The sequence below is a fragment of the Jaculus jaculus genome, chromosome 7 (genome assembly GCF_020740685.1).
Source record: "Jaculus jaculus isolate mJacJac1 chromosome 7, mJacJac1.mat.Y.cur, whole genome shotgun sequence".
Classification (NCBI taxonomy): domain Eukaryota; kingdom Metazoa; phylum Chordata; class Mammalia; order Rodentia; family Dipodidae; genus Jaculus; species Jaculus jaculus.
This window is the reverse complement of record NC_059108.1, coordinates 144,083,635-144,104,758: the sequence shown is the minus strand read 5'-3', so window position 1 is coordinate 144,104,758 and position 21,124 is coordinate 144,083,635. Positions and strand designations below refer to the sequence as shown.

At 42.1% G+C, this 21,124-nt stretch overlaps 1 protein-coding gene across 1 annotated transcript; it reads right to left on the bottom strand.

Annotated features, from left to right (window-relative positions):
• Positions 1-553: 553 nt before the first annotated feature.
• On the bottom strand, positions 554-20,093 carry Entpd5 (ectonucleoside triphosphate diphosphohydrolase 5 (inactive)). Its single transcript, XM_045155093.1, has 13 exons — positions 19,846-20,093; positions 18,128-18,207; positions 15,863-16,006; positions 15,425-15,500; positions 15,178-15,213; positions 14,044-14,132; positions 13,706-13,785; positions 12,819-12,880; positions 11,294-11,395; positions 10,558-10,698; positions 7,945-8,001; positions 6,171-6,286; positions 554-1,151 (listed from the first exon to the last, which is right to left on the bottom strand). Exons 1-13 carry the CDS (start codon positions 20,078-20,080, stop codon positions 1,065-1,067), a joined length of 1,305 nt encoding a protein of 434 aa, XP_045011028.1. The 5' UTR covers positions 20,081-20,093; the 3' UTR covers positions 554-1,064.
• Positions 20,094-21,124: the final 1,031 nt, after the last annotated feature.

Genomic DNA, 21,124 nt, shown 5'->3' with positions numbered 1-21,124 from the left:
TGGCCCCTTCCAGCTGCAAGTATGTCTTCTAGTCAGCAGTTTTTGCATCCTGTTGAGATTTAAGGTGAGCTGAGCATTGGTGCCTCACGCCTACAATCTTAGACTTGGGAGACTGAAGCAGGATAAGAATTTAAGGACAACCAGGCGTGGTGGCGCACACCTTTAATCCCAGCACTTGGGAGGCTGAAGTAGGGGGACTGCTGTGAGTTTGAGGCCACCCTGAAACTACATACTGAATTCCAGGTCAACCTGAGCTAGAGTGAGACCCTACCTCAAAAAAAAAAAAAAAAAAAAAGAGAGAGTGAAAGTTTTAGAAGGCTCATAAATTGGTTGATTAGAGCCAGGGTGCAATAGAGCCCAACAGAATCTAACACAGTACCTTTTCCTTTATGAATACTTGTGGAATGCAAACCTACGTATTTTGTTTTTTTAGGAGAGGGAATACAGTAAGAGTGAGAAAGGAAAGAAACACTTGTACTGATAGGGACAATAACGTCATCTTAATTTAGCAAATAAGGAGAAAATTAAAATGTTCAAAGAAATGACACACTCCAAAGGTTGAAATGAGATTTTTCTTTGATTCTCAGGGACCTATCCCGGAGCTCTAACTCTTTAACATTTGAGTTCCAAAGTTTTTTTGTTGTTGTTGTTTTTTTGAGGTAGGGTCTCACTCTAGCTCAGGCTGACCTGGAATTCACTGTGTAGTGTCAGGGTGGCCTCGAACTCACGGTGATCCTCCTACCTGTGTCTCCCAAGTGCTGGGATTAAAGGGGCACACCATCACTCCCAGCCCAAAGCTATTTTTTTCCTCTCAGGGCTCTCTGTGACACACAAAGAATCTCAAAAGATTTACATTCCAGTGCCAGTTGTGCACCCCACCAAGTGGTTAACAGTTCACAGTAGGTGTGTAAAATTAATTAAACCCAAATCTCCAGGCTCAAGGAGCAAGACTACAAAAACAATTTTTTTTTAGATAGTCAGTTGCTGGGCTTCAGACTCCAGATGAGCTCAGATAATGCCCAAATCCTCTCTCCTCCACTGAGAAAGGTTGGCAAATGCAGGCCTTACTCGGAGATTCCCAGAGACTGCAACAGGTGAAAGGTGGCTCCCAAGGCCCAGCCTGTTTCTATGTTGTTCACTTTTTTGGTGAGCTGTTAAGGAAGAAACAAAAAAGTCTTCACATTCTCATCCAATTTTAAACTCTAGTATGTATGGCAATTGGAAACACATTACTTGCAAAGAATACCCACATAGCCAGACCCTCCAGCCGTGGCCTAATTGCCTCTCTTTATAGCACTGTGATCCCTGAATACTTGGCCCAGGAAATGACACCATCAGAGCATCTAGAAACATCTTGTCAGAAAGGCTTCTGAACACATCCTAAGCCTAAGCATACCATCTCCTGATTTATTTTTTCTGAATCACCAACTCTTAGAAGACTAACTAATGAAATGTTAATGGATATGACAGAAAGGGAAAGAGCTGGGAATAGATAGGTAAGAAAGAACATTATTAAACATTTTGACTCATGTAAGCAACTGTCCTTCACTATAACAACCAACCAGAGCACTTGAGACATTCTGGACTAGGCTGTGCCTTGATAGCTAAGTATCTTGACAGCCTAGACAAAACTTTAGAGCTAAATTACAGAAAAATGGATTAGTTTTTATCAAATTCTTTTCCTCAGAATCCTAGAGAATTGTTAGGAATGCTTTGAGGAGAACAGGAATCAAGTGATAAGGGTGTTCCATGCCCCCACCCTCTGCTTCATCCACAGCAACTCCACCTCTTTCTGTTTGTGTTACTCACATTCTGCCTAAGCATTTTATTTACTTATTTATTTTGGTTTTTCGAGGTAAGGTCTCACTCTAGCCTAGGCTGACCTGGAATTCACTATGGAGTCTCAGGGTGGCCTCAAACTCACGGCGATCCTCCTTCCTCTGCCTCCCGAGTGCTGGGATTAAAGGCGTGTGTCACCACACCTGGCCTGCCTAAGCATTTTGTTGATTCTACCACCAATGAAGTCTGAAAATTAATGGCCGTTTTATATTGACCTGATGACATGAAGTCCAGCCACTGTGCCCCAAACTAGTAAAATTCCTGTTGAAGGGGCTGGAGAGACGGCTCAGTGGTTAAGACATTTGCTTGCAAAGTCTAAGGACCTAGGTTCGATTCCCAATACCCATGTAAAGCCAGATGCACTAAGTTGTGTATGCAATTGGAACTCATTTACAGTGGCAGGAAGCCCTGGCATGTCTATTCTCCCCTCATCCTCTCTCTCTGCCTGCCTTGCTCTCTCATACCAAAATGCACACATGCATCCACACACACATTCACATGCAAACCACATACACACAAACACAAGAAAAAAAATCAGAACTTGAATAAAGACTTGATGAACATCAAAATCCATACTTTCAGCAGAGTTTCCAACCTTTTCAAATTGTTATACAATCTCATCTACAAAGTTCATACTGTAGGACCACTCAATGGAGTTACAAAAAACAACACAGGGCTGGAGCGATGGCTTAGCAGTTAAGGTGCTTGCCTGTGAATCCTTAGGACCCAGGTTCAATTCTCCAAGTCCCACATAAGCCAGATCCAAAAAGTAGCACATGTGTCAGGAGTTAGTTTGCAGTGACTAGAGGCCCTGGCATGCCCATTTTCTCTCTCTCTCTGTCTCAAATAAAAATAAATAAAATTTTTTAACTTATTTAGGTAAAAAAATCACAAAAGAATATTATGTAGCCAGGTGTGGTGGCACATGCCTTTAATCCCAACACTCATGAGGCAGAGGTAGGATTGCCATGAGTTCGAGGCCAGCCTGAGATTACATAGTAGATTCCAGGTCAGCCTAGGCTAGAGCAAGACCCTACCTCAAAAAAAAATTAAAAAATATAAAAAAAATAGGGGCTGGAGAGATGGCTTAGTGATTAAGGCACTTGCCTGCAAAGCCAAAGGAACCAGGTTTGACTCCCTAGGACCCCTGTAATCCAGATGCAGATGCACAAGGGGAAGCACACATCTGGAGTTTGTTTGCAGTGGCTGGAGGCCCTAGCATACCTATTCTTTCTCTCTCTGTACCTGCATATTTCTGTATCTCTCTCTCTCAAATACATAAAATATTTGAAAATAAAAAGAACAATAAAAGGATATCATACTATTTTAAGTAAGTTTACAATTCTGTACTGAACTTCATTCATTGTTGTCCTTAGCTACGTGTGGCTATATGGCCCCTAGATGGACATGCCTGCAAGTACACTGACTCTCCTAGCAAGTAATTCTCTGTTAATCATTTTAAATGCTGTTGTTCTTGACTAATACAACACATTAAATCAAACACTTCAGGCCATGAGTGGTGGTGCACAGTGTTAATCCCAGCACTCAGGAGGCAGAGGTAGGAGGATCACTGTGAATTTGAGGCCAGCCAGAGACTACATAGTAAATTCCACACGTCATCCTGGCCTAGAGCGAGACCCTACCTCAAAAAACAAAACAACAACAAAACCTCAGTAGGAATGACTTTATGAACTCTGTATTGCATGGAAAATCTAGAGCTATAAAAACAGGACATGGCACAGGGAAAGTGAGAGGAGGATAAACTACTCTAACCATGTGTCCATAAGTTCACAAAGCCACCTGTGCCATAGCTATGTTGATGTTAAATCTCTAACAGACTGCTACTTGAAGACAAAGATAACATCTTAACCATCTCTGTAAATAAAACGTAAAATTATTCATTTGAGGCTGGACATGGTGTCACACACCTTTAATCCCAGCACTAGGGAGGCAGAGGTAGGAGGATCGCCCTGAGACTACAAAGTGAATTCCAGGTCAGTCTGAGAAGAGGGAGACTCTACCTCCAATAATAATACTAATAATTCAATTGTGGTATAGAAGGTAAGAAAGTTAATAGTATAAATGAAACCAATGAGATATCTTTCAGAATAACAACTACAGAAAAAGCAGAGCCTGTGTGTGCTGAAATCAATGAAGGGAAATATGAAGACAAGATGAAAAAGATTCAAGAGACACTAGGGCTGGAGAAAGGGCTCAGCATTTAAAGCACTTGCTTGCAAATGCAAAGCCCAATGACCCGAGTTTGATTCCCTCAATGCCCTTGTAAAGCCAGATACACAAAGGGGTGTGTATGTCTAGAGTTCCAGCAGTGGCTGAAGGCCTTGGTGTGCCTGTTCTTTCTCTCTGCTTGTAAATGGACAGATTAAAGTGTTTTTTTAAAGCCGGGTCTGGTGTCACACACCTTTAATCCCAGCACTAGGGAGGCAGAGGTAGGAGTACTGCCACTCAGAGACTATAATGAATTCCAGGTCAACCTGAGCTAGCCTGGCGGGAGGTGGGGGGGAACACACTAAATATCTGAACAATTAACATAGGATACACTACATATGCTTGAGGTATATAAGCCACTCAGTGAGGGACTATCCATTCTGGTCACTCATATCTTGTGTCAAGTGGGCCTTTAATGGGTAAGTTAATATTATTGGCCAGGTGTATCTGCCTTAGGGTCTCTGAGCAAGTTTGTGTGATGGTGCAAAGTACCTTTTAAAATTTTTATTTGCAAGCAGAGAAAGAGAATATGTGCACCAGGGCTTCTAGTAACTGCAAACAAACCCCAGACACGTGCCACCTTGTACATCTGGGTCCTTTGGTTTTGTAGGCAAACCATCTCTCCAGCTCCCTAAGTAGCTTTTGTCTTGTGCTGTCTTCATCAAATTTCAGCTAAAGTTTTGCTTTAAATTTTTTTATTTATTACTTTCATGTGGGCATGTACACATGTGTGCTAGGGCCTCTCTTGCCGCTAGACACTTGCTCCACTTTTTATGTCTAGTTTATGTGAGCAGATTGAAAACTGAACCAAAGCCAGCAAGCTTTGCAAGCAAGCACCTTTAACCTCCAATCCATCTTCCCAGGCTCCAGCTGAAGCTTTTAAAAGCACCACTAGTACGAGGACACTTAGAGTGTACAAACCCAGGTGAAAGAACCCAAGATTCAGGCTGGGTGTGGTGGTGCAAGCCTTTATCCCAGCACTCGGGAGGCAGCTGTAGGAACGAGTTAGAGGCCACCCTGAGGCTACGTAGTGAATTCTAGGTCAGCCTGAGCTAGAGTGAGACCCTACCTTGAAAAAAAAATAAGTAAATAATGAAGCTAGGTGGTGCATGTCTTTAATCCCAGCATTTGGGGGAGAGAGGTAGGAGAATCACCGTGAATTCAAGGCCACCCCTGAGACTACATTGTGAATTCAAGGTTAGCCTGGACTAGGGTGAAACCCTACCTCAAAAAAACCAAAATAAAAAATAATAAATAAAAGAAATCCATCTTCCCAGCCCCCAGCTGAAGCTTTTAAAAGCACCGCTAGCAGGAGGACACTTAGTACAAACCCAGGTGAAAGAACCCCACATTCAGATTCAGGAAGCATGAGAGTTCCAAGCCCTTTCCTAGGTATTTGTTTTTCTTGTCTCCCTTTTGCTTCTCATCGAGTTCTAAACTAAATAAACCATGTGACTTGAGCATATTCATTGAGCTCCAAGTCTTTCTGTTCTGTGTCCTCTGGAATAGCTTGCCTAGTCCTATCCTTAGAGGCTACTACTACCTCAAAGTGATTTCTCACATTCATGGCACTAGCATGGTGCTTTGGACAAAGTCTGAACAAGAACACCTTCAGAATCTAGCTACACTGATTTCTAAACAAGTTCTTTTTTTAGTGGGTTTTTTTTTTTTTTTTTTTTTGGTTTTTCAAGGTAGACTTTCACCCTAGGCCAGGCTAACCTGGAACTCACTATGTAGTGAACTCACGGCAATCCTCCTATCTCTGCTTCCCAAATGCTGGGAATAAAGGCATGTGCCACCACACCCGGCTTTTTTTTCTTTTTTGTTTTTAAGGATATGAGACAGAGATTTGGGGGGGAGGGCAGAGAGAGAATGGCCATGCCAGGGCCTCTAGCCACTGCAAACAAACTCTAAACACATGTGCTACCATGTGCACCTGGCTTATATGGGACCTGGAGAATTGAACCTGGGTCCTTAGGCTTCACAGGCAAATGCCGTAACCACTAAGCCATCTCTCCAGCCCTCTAAACAAGTTCTTGATTTCTTTTCTCCAATACCCACAGACAAAGACAGTTACAGGACTCCATTACTTTCTCTCTTACCTGCAAGAGGGTGCTGTCTGCAAAGCCAAAGCCCTCTTTCAACAAGGCTGTGATGTAGCTGAGATCCATGCAGAGGAAAGGACTGCCTGAGGTGAAGTTCTCCAAGTTATCACACACTAGAAATAAAATAAGATAATAAACAGTGGAATTCAACTAACTGAGAAATGTAGGGTGTTCTTTAAACATAGATGGGTCAAATAAGCAAAAGTCCCCATTGGGTTGGTGCTTGAGCCTCTTGGTAAATCCACATTTATTTAGAATCTGCACATCTTTAGTATGAAATGATTTCATACATATAGGCACCAGGACTGCTAGAGATCAAGCCCAGGGCCTCACACATGCTAGATAAGTTGCCAACCCCTGAGTTACATGCTCGCTCACTTGATTCCCTATTTGCCAAATTTCTGGTCTACTGTAGACAATACCAAATATTCTACTGAGACTCAGAAGATAGAAATACCATTTAACCCTCTCCTGGGTCCACTGGTTAAGATCATTTGTATTTTAAGTTGACTTGTTCAAGGAAGACTATGTGGCTATTTCCCATATATTCTAGCACACTGTGTTTCAATAATCCTAACAAAACTATTTCAGTTTTAAAAATGAGCTGATGCAAGATGGGCGTGGGGGCATATGCTTTCAGCACTCAGGAGGCAGAGGTAAGAGGATCACTATGAGTTCAAGGCCACCCTGGGATTATACAGTGAATTCCAGGTCAGCCTGAGCTAGAGTGGGACCCTACCTTAAAAGAAGAAAAAAAAAAAAGAAAAGAAAAAGAAAACTGAGTTGATGTACTGGGCGTGGTGGCACATGCCTTTAATCAATCCCAAGTACTTGGGAGGCAGAGGTAGGAGGATTGGAGGATCGCTATGAAGTTCAAGACCGCTCTGAGACTACATAGTGAATTTCAGGTCAGCCTGGGCTAGAGTGAGACCCTACCTTGAAAAACAAAACAAAACAAAAAAAGAGCTGGTGGTGGCACACTCTTATAATTCACAGCACTTGGGAAGTGGAGGCAGGAGGATCAAAAATTCAAGGTTTGCAGGCTCAGTGGTTAAGACACTTGCCTGCAAGGCCTAATGACAGTGATTTGACTCCCCAATATACACAGAAAACCAGGTGCATAAAATTACACCTGCTTCTGGAGTTCATTTGCAGAGCTGGATCCAGGTTTGATTCCCCAGGACCCACATAAGCCAGATGCACAAGGTGGTACATGCATCTGGAGTTCATTGGCAATGTCTGGAGAGCCATTCTCTCTCCCTTCCTCCTTCCCGCTCTCTCTCTCTCTCTCTGCCTCTTTCCTTCTCTCACTCTCAAATAAATAATTTTTTAAAAAAGGAAAAGTATAGGAAAAAAGTTTTTATCATTCTAATGCTGCATATATATATATATATATATATATATATATATATATATATATATATATATTTGTTTTGTTTTGTTTTGTTTTTTGTTTTCCAAGGTAGGGTCTCACTCTAGCTCAGGCTGACCTGTAATTCACTACGTAGTCTCAGGGTGGCCTTGAACTCATGGTGATCCTCCTACCTCTGCCTCCCAAGTGCTGGGATTAAAGTCATGCACTACCACGCCCAGCATTTATACTCCTATATTCTTGACAGAATTTTATAGAACCTAATGCACCTTCCAGAGCTGACTGAAAGGCACAGAAGGAAGCCAGACACCTGAGTAGTTTTGATTTGACACATGTTTTAGGTCATTGAGTGGGTAAGCATATCTTATTGTTCATGTTTACGGGCTTCAGGACACTTACCTTCCCTGGCTTTCCTTTCAAAATCTTCAACTTTCAAAACACCCCCCTTTTCATAATCTGAAATTAAACAAAAAAAAGTAGCTATTATCCATAAGCCTTTAAGGAAACAAGGGAATTTATTCTACTAATATCTATAATAAAAACCGGAAAGCCAGATGTGGTGGCATACACCTTTAATCCCAGCACTTGGGAGGCAGAGGTAGGAGGATCACCATGAATTTGAGACCACCCTGAGACTACATAGTGAATTCCAGGTCAGCCTGAGCTAGAGTGAGACCCTACCTCAGAAAACCAAAAACAAAAAATCCTGAAAATATACAAATCTCTAACATTAGAGACTGTGATACACAAACATTGCATATCCATACAAGTTCATGCTGCTTCATTTATTTACACTTAGGCTGTAGAGACAGCCCAGCAGTTAAGGCAGTTGCCTGCAAAGCTTAATGACCAGGGTTCAAATCCCCAGTACCCAAGTAAAGCCAGATGTACAAAGTGGCACATACATCTGGAGTTTTTTTTGCAGTGGCTAGAGGTACTGGTGTGCCCATTCTCTCTCTCTGATTACAAAATAAATAAATACAATATTTGCATTTAATACATGTTACCTATTTTGTGTTACATATTTGGCCACCATAATAAAAAAGTAGGTTCAGAGGCTGGAGAAATGGCTTAGCAGTTAAGGCACTTGCCTGCAAAGCCTACGGACCCAAGTTCTGTTCTCCAGTACCCATGTAAAAGCCAGATGCACAGATGGTGTATGCTTCTGGAGTTCATTTGCAGGGACTGGAGGCCCTGGTGTGCCGATTTTCTCTCTATATCTACCTGTTCCTCTCTATTTCTCCCTCTCTCTCTCTCTCTCTCTCTCTCTCTCTCTCTCTCTCTCAAATAAATAAATAAATAATTTGTTTTAAAGTAGGTTCCAGAGGGAGAGATGGCTAAGTGGTTAAAAAGCCTGCCTGCAAAGCCTAACAACCAGGGTTCAAGACCCCAATACCCATGTACAGCTGGATGCACAAGGTGATACATGCTTCTGGAGTTCATTTGCAATGGCTAGAAGCCCTGGCATACCCATTCTCTTGCTCTCGCTCTCTCGCTCTCTCTCTCTCTCTCTCTCTCTCTCTCTTTTTTGGTTTTTTTCGAGGTAGGGTCTCACTCTGGCTCAGGCTGACCTGGAATTCACTATGTAGTCTCAGGGTGGCCTCGAACACTCGGCGATCCTCCTACCTCTGCCTCCCGAGTGCTGGGATTAAAGGCGTGTGCCACCACGCCTGGCTTCTCTCTCTCTCTTAAATAAATAATTTGGTGCTGGAGAGATGGTTTAGTGGTTAAGGTGATTGACTACAAACCATAAGGACCCTGGTTTGATTCCCCAGTGCCCATGTAAAGCCAGATCCACAGGGTGCTACAAGTACTTGCAGCACCTAGAGGCCCTGGGGCACTCATTCTCTGTCTATGTGCATCTTTCTCTCTCTCAAATAAACAAATAAAAATAAAAACAATCAAGGGTTGCCCAAGTTACAGAGTGAGTTTCAGGGCCAACATGGGCAACTCAGACACCCTATATCAAAATAAAAAGTTAAAGGCTACAGGGATGACTTAGTGGTTAAGGTGTTTGCCTGCAAAGCCAAAGGACCCAGATTCAATTCCCCAGGACCCACGTTAGTGAGATGCATCTGGTATTTGTTTGCAGTGGCTGGAGGCCCTTGCAACTCTATATTCTCTCTCTCCTCCCCCCATTCTCTGTCAAACAAATAAATAATAATTTTTTACAATCTTTTATAAAACAACAAAGAAAGTTAAAGCAGGGCATGGTGGTGCACGCTTTTAATCCCAGCACTCAGGAGGCAGAGGTAGGAGGACTGCTGTGAGTTTGAGGCCACCTGAGAATACAGAGTGAATTCCAGGTCACCTGGGCTACAGTGAGACCCTACCTCAAAAAACAAAAGCAAAAACAAAAAAAAAGGGGGGCCTGGAGAGATGGTTTAGCAGTTAAGGTGTTTGCCTGAAAGACCTTGGTCCAACTCCCCAGGACCCACATAAACCAGATGCACAAGGTGGTGTATGCATCTGGAGTTTGTTTCCAGTGGCTGGAGGTGCTGGCATGCCTATTCTCTTGCTCTGTCTGCCTTTCTCTTGCTCTCATTCTCTCAAGTAAATAAATTAATAAAAAGAAAAAGTTATTTTAAAAAAGTTTAACAGGGGTTTGAGATGTAACTTGGTGTACTAGCATATGCAGAGGCTCAATCCTCAGTAACAAAAAAAAAAAAAAAAAAAAGTTCATGTAAAAACCCAGGTATGGATGGTTGTGCCTGTCTATAAAACCAGCATGTAGAGGCTGAGGGGCAGGACTGCTGCAAGTTTGAGGTCAGTCTGGACTGTGTAATGAGTTCAAGCCCAGCCTCAAATATATAGTAAAACCTAGTTTCAAGAACATAATTTATGTACAGTTGTTTACATCGTCATCTGCTCCTAAAGACCCCCTTCTATTCTAGTGGCTATGGAGAACTAGGAAATCATTCTACATAACCTCTCAAATGCTTTTCTCCTTGACTTTCCTCACAACAGCCCTATCCGTTCTCCTTCCTGGCCTCACACCAGACATGAACTCACCAATCAAGTGTGTGTCAACAGCTCGATCATAGTAGTAAGAGAAAGCATAGAAAGAGCTTCTCCGGATCTCCTCTGGCTGGTGAAGTTTTCCTTGCACCACCCCCAGCACCTCAGAGTAGCAGGGCTCAAAGCCCATTGCTCCTGTCAGGGTACAAGCACACATCTTTTGAGTCTCATGAGAGGAAAAGGGGCTCTTTCTGTGAATAACAAGATCAAGAGGAACTAAAGGTTTGCTATCAGTAAGCAAACTTACTCAACCTCACTCCTGTTTCTCCATGGCAGCTTAACCCCATGTTTCCCAGACACAGCCACAGCTGACATGCTAGTGCCTTATGGTCTGGAAGCAATTATCCATAAACTTCACTTCTTCCCTTTACTGGGAAAACAAAATTTTCCCTAGATTTTCAATGTCTATCCCTTTAATAGTATCTAAATAAATTTTCTGTTCTATCATCTCAATGTTAAAGTTCACTATAAGCTGGGTGTGTTGGTGCACGCCTTTAATCCCAGCACTCAGGAAGCAGAGGTAGGAGGATCTCTGTGAGTTCAAGACCAGTTGGAGACTACATAGTGAATTTCAGGTCAGCCTACAGTTAGACCCTACCTTGAAAAAACAACAATAACAAAAAGGCAAAAGATTTATATGATCTGAAGATATTATTGTCATTAAATAATTTGTCATGTTCATGAAATTCAACCCTCCACCCACAAATAAATAAATAAATAAATAAATCACCTTCTTGGTTGCCACCATACTGGTATTTCACACCCCCAAAAATCCACTCTGCTTCCAACCATCTTGGTAAACAGGCACTTCGGAAAGTATGTCCATCAATCCCTGAAAGAAACCACAGCACAAAAAGACTTCATATGTGAGAGAGGGAAGAAGGGAAGTAAGAAGCTAAGGCTGAAAGGAATCACTAAAGGCACTGAGGCTTAATAATCATATGAAACTGGTTTCCTGACTACATTCTGTGATATGAATTCTCACTCAGTGCTCACAGATAGGATTTCTGGTGTTGGTTTAACACCCTGAACACAGAGGAATTTTCATGCATGTGCAATTTGGCAGAGGGTCCATAGCTTTCATTACATCTCAAAGAAACTGGACTGGGGAGATGGCTCAGCTGTTAAGGGTGCTTGCTTACATCTCAAAGAAATCCAAAACCTACAATAAGTTCCTTTCTACAATGGGTAAAATATTATGTTGCCACCTTCACTGATAACAGAATGTAAATGAAATACAGTTGAAGATATTGGTAAATCCTGAAATCTATATTCTTTTTTTTTTTTTAGTTTAGTCTAATTCTATCCCAGGCTGGCCTGGAATTCACTATGTAGTCTCAGGCTGGACTTGAGCTCACAGTGTTCCTCCTACCTTTGCCTACCACATGCTAGGATTGAAGGTGTGTGCCACCATGCCCAGCAAAATCTATACATTCTTTATCTCAATACTAGCTTACTGTGAACCAGGCATAGCACAAAGTACATTACATGCAAAATCATGTTTAAAGTGAGGAACAGGGTACAAAAAAGTGAGCAATTTTTTCTAAACCATGAAACTGGAAATGTAACCAGTTCTGCTTATACCTAATGGAGATGAATGGAACTGCTGAGTCATTCCATCTTGCAAACAGAACAGGCTCTGCTTCCTGATAAGGGTTTGGACAAGTTCCTACCAAACTAGGTTTCGGCTTCTTAACCACACGCTGTTCCCCCTAAATAAGTAAGCCTCATTCTAATAATGAATTATACATACCAAAGCATCTGAACTTTAAAAACAGATAAGAAATTTTATTTATATTTTATTTTGGTTTTGCAAGGTAAGGTGTCACTCTAGCCCAGGCTGACTTAGGACTGAATCTGTATTCTCAGGCTGGCCTGTAAACTCACCATGACTTCTTCTGCCCTGCCTCCTGAGTGCACCACCATGCCCAGTGAAATTTACTTTTTTTTTTTTTTTCTTCCCAAGGTAGGGTTTCACTATAGCCCAGGCTGACCTGGAATTCACTATGTAGTCTCAGGCTGGCTTCGAACTCACAGAGATCCTCCAACCTCAGCCTCCCAAGTGCTGAGATTATAGGTGTGTGCCACTATGCCCAGCTAAAGTTTGCTATTTTTAAATCCTATTATACAACACATGTTTCCCAATTCAACACAACCCTTTCCTCCATAGACTGACTGCCAAGGAAGGGAAGAGGCGAGCTGAGTAGAAGTATTACTCTTGTCATCTCCCACCAGGCACAGGTACTTTGACAAACCTTCTGTTTCCAGGGCTCCCAGAGTTGCTAGTCTTGCAGCTTTCAATCCAAATCCCAGGTAACTGTAAAATACAGGATTGACCAGTTTCATGCTAGTCCTAAAGTTCTCCAGCCCAAGCTACCTTTTTCAAACAAAACATAGTTTCTCTAACTTCCTTTGGAGAGATGAAAACTCTGCTTTATCTCTCTGATATATTCAATTCTTATGGTCAATAAGAGCAGATTTCTACACAATTTGGATCAAGGTTATTCAGTAACCACCGCCTATAGGTATAATTCAACTGTATATGATGATTCCTAGTGTGCCATCCTGAGAACCCTCCCCAGAAAAGCCCTCATTATCTTAGTTCCTGTCACTACTCGAGTCAAATTCCAGTATGGTTTCTGACATCTGAGGATGAGGTGGAGGTGTAGTACAAAGCTTCTCCACCTGTTCTCCCTCTAAAGAACACTTGACTCTAAAATCATACTTTTTTTTTTTGATTTTTCAAGGTAGGGTTTCACTTTAGTCCAGGCTGCCCTGAAATTCACTATGACTATAGTCTCAGGGTGGTCTCAAACTCAAAGTGATCCTCCTTCCTCTGCCTCTTGAGTGCTGGGATTAAAGACGTGTGCCACCACGCCTAGCTTGAAATGACATACTTTTGAGGTGAAGAATGGAGAAGGCTCTTAAAAGAGTTCCTTGGATTTTGGTATATGGATTAGGTTTCAGTTGATATGCCTTAGGGGACAGGCAAAGACTTTATAAGGCTGATAAGATACAATAACCAGTATGAAAATGCTTTAAAATATTTTTAAGAAGTCTAAAACAAAGAAAAGAAAATGCTTTGAAAAATTATGAAAATACTATAATATGAAATATTCTTCTTCCTTGTACCTCACCTTACCTGTGTGTATAGAGCTTAAAAGTGCTGTTAAACATCTCAAAGGAAGTGAGGTAGCCCCTAGGGGTTTGTTCCAGGGTTTTCTGCAAATCCAAAAAATCAAAAGGAACATTCAGGATTTATAATTATCTGCAGATCTTATTACTATTACCATTACCCATGTCCCTCCCCAAAAAATCAGAGATGGGAAAGGTTAGGCTGCTAATCTTCTAATGCTTGAGGAATCAGAGGACTCAGTTGGCTCATGATGGAGCTGTTTCTGAAGATAGGGTATTTACTTTCTTAGCAGCATGATGCCTGCCAAGTATGTTGCCAACAAGACATTTGTGTAAATGACTTACCTCAAACTGGGGCAGGAATGTGATTTGGGTGGAAGCACCTCCCAGGTCCAGGGTTCCCATAGTCTCCTGCCCATGACCATGTAGCTGACCTGGCAATGACAGCCAGCTGTGAATATGCTGGACAACATATGACCATATCTCCCTGAATGCCCAATATCATCTGAATATGTTGGACAGGACAACTCTCATTTGTCTACAGGTTCTCTCCTATTCTTATTATACACTAAAAATGTCCCATAAATAGTCCACTATTCCCTGGCCCAAGGGCTCAGGTTAATATAAACTCAGGAGGACACTTCACTTGCTGAAGCTTTTTTAAATTTTGTTTGTTTGTTTGTTTGAGAGTGACAGAGAGAAGGAGGCAGATAGACAGAATGGGCATGCCAGGGCCTCTAGCTACTGCAAACTCCAGATGCATGCACCACCTTGTGCAACTGGCTTACGTGGGTCCTGGGGAATCAAGCCTTAAACTGGGGTCCTTAGGCTTCAAAGGCACTAAGCCATCTCTCCAGTCCCACTTGCTAAAGCTTTAAAGGTATGTTATGTTAGCTTATCTTTCTCCTCACTTTTTTTTTGTGTGTGTGAGGTAGGGTCTCACTCTAGCCCCAGCTGACCTGGGATTTACTATGTAGTCTCAGGGTGGCCTCAAATTGATGGTAATCCTCCTACCTCTGCCTCCCAAGTGCTGGGATTAAAGTCTTGCACCACCATGCCTGGCTCCTCATCTTCTTTTAATATAGAAAGAGGCCAGGCGTGGTGGTATACGCTTTTAATTCTAGCATTTGGGGACAGAGGTAGGAGGATCACTGTGAGTTTGGGGCCACCATGAGAATTCTGGGTCAGCTTGAACTAGACTGAAACCCTACCTTGAAATACAAAACCAAAATAACAAAAAAGGGCTGGAGGGATGGCTTAGTAGTTAAGATGCTTGCCTGCAAAGCCTAAGGACCCAGGTTCGATTTCCCATGACCCATATAAGCCAGATGAACAAGGCAGCACATGTGTCTGGAGTTCATTTGCAGTGGCTGGAGGCCCTGGTGCACCCATCCACTCTCTCTCTTAAATAAAAAAATGAAAAATTTGTTATAAAGCAAATGCATAAATAAAAGATGAACTTAAAAAATATATTTTTACCTCTTAGAAAATTCACAGTAACCCAAGCTAATATGCCTAAAAAGAAAAAAACAAACAAGGATTACATCCCAGAGCATTTTTTTTTTCTCTCCTGGCTCCATTTCTGTCTAAAGATCACGTCTATGCCTGACTATCCCCATTTTCCCTGCTTAGTTATTTCTTCTTCCTGGCTGGCTCTCTTTTCTTCACTGCTGGATCCCTGTTCCTGCCCCTCTCCCCAGTTCACCCACTTTACCCCCTGTCCCACCTTCATAGGATCCATCCATGATACCAACGCTGTCATCTGGGACAAGGAAAGGGGACTTCTTGAAGATTTCCTCTACCTAAGGAAAAAAGGCAAAAATCTGGATTCCATGAGACAACAAATTGTAAATGTTCTTTTAAGATTTAGAAAACTGGAGCCGGGCGTGGTAGCGCACACCTTGAATCCCAGCACTTGGGAGGCAGAGGTAGGAGGATTGCAGTGAGTTCAAGGCCACCCTGAGAGTACAGAGTAAATTTCAGGTCAGCCTGAGCTAGAGTGAGACCCTACCTTGATAAACCAAAAGTAAAATAAAATAAATAAATAATAAATAAAAAGTAAACAAATAAAGATATAAAATATTTTAAAAAACAAATAAATAAAAAAGGAAAATATTCTTAGAGGAAAAACAGAATTGTCTAAAATGTAGATTTAAAAATTTACCTCAAAGAGCAGAGCCTGGGCTTTCTGTTCTGGCAGTAAGCGTAGTCCTGCTGTTGCCTTCAGAACCACTGGTGTCTTTTTCCAGTGACTTCTGGGGATTGAATCTTTGGCCACCTCTAGGAGCCTTTGTACAGTTTCAGCACCCTTTAAAGGAGAGAGCCCATTCATCCAGTGAGCAGTCATATTCTAGCAGCAGTAGGCTATTCCTTCAATGTGCTGAGGGGCGGGGGGTGTTGATAAGAGTGCTGTGGCAAAATACTCCAACCCATTTCTGCTCTGCAGAAGAAACCTAGAGAAGTTGAGCACTTTGAAGATGACTCCATTTCATTTTTAGGGTCAAATTAAAATTATCCTTTTATCATATCATTTTAGACCAATATTGTTAAATATTTTATTTATTTGAGAGAGAGAAAGAGGCAGAGAGAGAAAGAGAGGGAGGGAGGACGGAAGAAGGGGAGAGGGAGAGAATGGGGACACCAGGGTCTCTAGCCACTGCAAATGAATTCCAGATGCATATGCTACCTTGTGCCTCTGGCTTACGTGGCTCTTGGAGAACTGAACCTGGGTCCTTTGGATTTGCAGGCAAGCACCTTAGCCACTAAGCCATCTCTTCAGCCCATTCTTTTATTTTTAAGTAAATTAGTGTTAGGCCAGAAAGTTAAGTACAGTACAGAGAACTCAGGAGTGGGGTCAGAAAACATGCTTGCTAGCTATGACCTAACATGGGCTACTAGGCCTTTCCTAGGGTTTGATCTCTTCAAATGTAAACTACGAGATATACATCACATTAGTATTAAACTGTTGTGTGCACTAGATGAGAGCCCAGAGTCACCACTGACAAAAGAGTTAACTGTGCCTGTTAGTTACAGTTACATGTGACTTCCAGGACAGAACATGCCAGGCTCATTTCTATGTCACACATAGCAGATGATCAACATGAAAAATGAAACCATTACCAGGCATGGTGGCACACACCTTTAATGCCAGCACTCGGGAGGCAGAAGTAGGAGGATTGTTGTGAGTTCGAGGCCACCCTAAGACTACACAGTGAATTCCAGGTGAGCCTGGGCTAGAGCGAGACCCTACCTCGGAAAAGAAAAAAAAAAAAAAAAACATTGTTTACCTGAGTGAATCTTTATTCTGCTTTATTCTGACAACCCATTGCCTCACTCCTCCCCTTTTAAGACAGATGTCACCCAGGCTGGCCTGGAACTCTTACTCATTCAGCTTCAGCCTCCTTAGTGCTGGCATGACAGGTATGAGCCATCATGCTTGGTCCCTTTTTATTCTTTAGCAAGCCTAACACAATCACCTTTTGCAAATGTCAAATCAGTTTCTGTAAAGTGAATGCTTTCAATAGCTTCTAATTCTCTACCACTCTGCCATTTCATGTGCTGAACCAAGAAAATGCACCTCAGCTTAAAGAGCTCAGATTAATTTTTTACTTGTTTTGTTGAGACTGGGTGTCACATTATAGGACAGGCTGGCATAGAACTCTTGGTAATTTTCTTCTTTCAGCCTCCCACATGCTGGGATTAAAAGCATGGGCTACTAACCAACTTTTTTTCCATTTTGTTTTTTTTTGTTGTTGTTAATATTTATTTATTTATTTGAGAAAGAGAGAGAGAAAGAGGCAGAGAGAGAGAGAATGAGCATACCTGGGCCTCCAGCCACTGCAAAGGAACTCCAGATGCACGCTCCACTTTGTGCATCTGGCTTATGTGGGTCCTGGGGAGTTGAACCTGGGTCCTTCGGCTTTGCAGGCAAGTGCCTTAACTGCTAAGCCATCTCTCCAGCCCTCTGTTTTGTTTATATAAGACTATGCAGATCACAAATTTCAGTGCCTATCTATGCTACTGAATGAGTTCTAGGCCAGCCTGGGCACTTATTAAGACCTTATCTCAAAGTAAAGAGTTCTGGGAATATAGCTCAGTAATAGAACACACACCTAGTATACATGAAGCCCTAGGTTAGATCCCCAGCATTACAAAAATAAACCAACAGGGGCTGCAGGGATGGCTTAGCAGTTAAGGTGTTTGCCTGCAAAGCCAAAAGACCTAGGTTTGATTCCTCAGAACCCACGTAAGCCAGATGCACAAGGGGGCACATGTGTCTGGAGTTCGTTTGCAGTGGCCAGAGGCCCTGGTGCGCCCATTCTCTCTCTCTCTCTCTCTCTCTCTCCTTTCTCTGTCAAATAAATAAATAAATGAAAATAAAATACTTTTTAAAAAAACAACAAAAATCACATCCAATCATAAGACTTACTTGCTTTGGTTGATCTACAAAAGCAGAGAGTCCTGGCTTCACAGAATCAAAAATTTCACCTTCCAGAAAGGGCAGCTGTCCTATATTGTCCATGAAACAAAACAAGAGATGGTTGACTTGTGATTTCTCTTGTTGTATGAGGCTTGTTAAGGTTTCAGTTGAAGCTGGGTGTGGTGTTGCACACCTTTAGTCCCAGCACTTGGGAGGCTGAGGTAGGAGGATTGCTGTCGGTTTGAGGCCACCCTGAAACTACATAGTGAATTCTAGGTCAGTTTGGGATAAATAAAAAACCAACTTCAAACCCCTATTCCCCCCCCAAAAATTTTTCAGTTGAACTTGCATTGTTTACTTTCTCTGTTTTATTTTTGTTTTTTATTTTATTTGAGGTAGGTAGGCTTTTTTTTTTTTTTTCTTATTACACATTTCCCCTTTGTCCTAAGAGTTCACTATTTCCCAGCTTGTCAATAAGGACAGAGGAGGAATCATATACCAGCTGACCATTATCATTATGTTTTTGGAAATATGAGCAATAAAAAGATTCATTTATGTTAAATGAAATTACTGCTTGAACTATATGCTCTTTCATCTTTCTTGTAGTGTTCATTTTTCAAAAAAAAAATTTATTTATTTTGAGAGAGAGAGAGAAAGAATGGGTGCACCAGGCCCTCCAGCCACTGAAAACAAACTCCAGACACATGTACCACCTTGTGCATCTGGATTACATGGGTCCTAGGGAACTGAACTTGGGTCCTTTGGCTTTGGAGGCAAGCACTTTAACTGCTAAGCCATCTCTCCAGCCCAGGCCTTTCATTTTTAAAATGCAAACAAATTATTGTTTCTATGAAAATCAAAGATGAAAAATTTTTGAAGCATAGGATGTTTATATCCATACATACATGATGAAGACATTCTGTTCTCTTTTTTTTTTTTTTTCTTTTCTTTTCTTTTTGAAGTAGAGTCTCGCTCTAGCCCAGGCTGATCCGGAATTCACTATATCGTCTCAAGGTGGCCTTGAACTCATGTGTGTATATATATATATTGTTGGGCTGTAGAGATGGCTTAGTGGTTAAGGCATGTTTCACTATATAGTCCAGGCTGGCCTTAGATTATGATTCTTTTGCTTCTTTCGGCTCTTTAGATAATCCAAGGAAAGAAAACTGATAAATTAGAAAAAATTAAACTCGAGGGTCCCCTCAGCCTCTTTCCAAGGTTCTCATGGCTACTTTCCTGATATTCTGAATACTGACAACCTTTGGGGGGAGTCAGGCAAATGACAGCTGTACTTTTTGGACATATGGGTTTCAGATAAGGTAGCCCAAGTATCTATCAATCTCTTCCTCCTTCCTTCTCTCCCTCTATAGGTTTAGACTGGCCTCAAACTTGCCATGTAGCTAAAGGTGAAACTGAACTCCTGCTTTCACCTCCTAATGCAGGAATTAGAGATGTGTGCCACTTTACGTGGCACTAAGGATCAAAGTCAGGGCTTCACTCATATGAGGCAAGCACTCTACCAACATACACAGCACCACCTCTCCTCTTTTAATCCCACATTCAAGAAAAATAAGGTTCCATTTCAGTACAAAGCATTCTCTGAAGAAAGACATTCACTAGCTGTAAGATTCGGTAATTTACCTCATCCATTTGAGCACATTTATTTCTGGGAGGAGATGCTGAAGTGTGGATTCATAAACTCTGGTGACAGTCCCAGTTCTGCTTACCTGGCATTTTCTGCACGAAAGTGTAAACATGAATTCGAGTTCCAGTGCTCCCCGCGTCAAACATAATTCCATACACAGTGCTGGCGCTGACATTGATAGGGCACATGGAAGATAAGAAGACGCCCTCAAACCACGTCTGCTGCTCTCTGCGGAAGACCGAGCTGCAAACATGGGATATCCCCAGCATGAAGAAGACTGCTATCAAGGAACTGGCCATATTCTTCCCAAGATGCATTCACTGAAGGCTTTGGTGCAGAAGCAGTGTTGCTCACACTCCTGTAATGGCTTAGAGGACAAAAATGCACAAGGTTAGTCCAACTGACATTTTACCTGTAAAAGATGAAAGAACAAGACGAAAATCCCACTCTCCTCCTCAAAGTGTTCCTTCTCTTTTTCAAATAACCAATACAACAAGCTGAACCAGAGCAATATAGGATCTTAGCACCTCTTCTGAAGGGTATCTTGTTTCAAAAGGAAGTTAGGATTTAAAATTTTTCCCACACTTTGCTTTGATTGTAGGTTGGTCCTCACATGCTCAAAAGCTCTCGCTTTCACCCTGTTTCTATGGTTGAATTTTTTTTTTTCAAGGTAGGTCTCGCTCTAACCCAGGTGAATCTGGAATTTACTATGTAGTCTCAGGGTGGCTTTGAACTCACAGCAATCCTCCTACCTCTGTCTCCTGAGTACTGGGATTAAAGATGTACGCTACCACACCTGGCTGAAACATATTTTTATTTATTGAGAGAGAAAGAAGCAGAGAAAGAGAGAGGGAAGGAGGGAGGGAAAGAATGGGCGCACCAGGGCCTCTGGCCACTGAAAACAAACTCCAGATGCATGCGCTACCTTGTGTCTGGCTTACGTGGGTCCTGGGGAATTGAACATTAGTCCTTTGGCTTTGCAGGCAAGTGCCTTAACCATCAAGCCATCTCTCCAGCCCGCTTTTTTTCTTTTTTTAAAATTTATTTTTATTTATTTGAGAGTGACAGACACAGAGAGAAAGACAAATAGAGGGAGAGAGAGAGAATGGGCGTGCCAGGGCTTCCAGCCTCTGCAAACGAACTCCAGACGCATGTGCCCCCTTGTGCATCTGGCTAACGTGGGACCTGGGGAACCGAGCTTCGAACCGGGGTCCTTAGGCTTCACAGGCAAGCGCTTAACTGCTAAGCCATCTCTCCAGCCCCCGCTTTTTTTCTTTTCAAGAAGTTAGGCCTAGTGGCACACACTTATAACTCCAGCTATTCATGAAGCTGGAACTGGAGGATTATAAATTTAAGGACTA

Coding starts and splice junctions, on each gene's coding strand:
- Entpd5 (XM_045155093.1), bottom strand. CDS start 20,080: ATGCATCTTGGGAAGAATATGGCCAGTTCCTTGATAGCAGTCTTCTTC. Junction 14,133..15,177: donor TACTGTGAATTTTCTAAGAG/GTAAAAATATAT, acceptor TGTCATTGCCAG/GTCAGCTACATGGTCATGGG. Junction 11,396..12,818: donor GGGAGCCCTGGAAACAGAAG/GTTTGTCAAAGT, acceptor GGTTTCTTTCAG/GGATTGATGGACATACTTTC.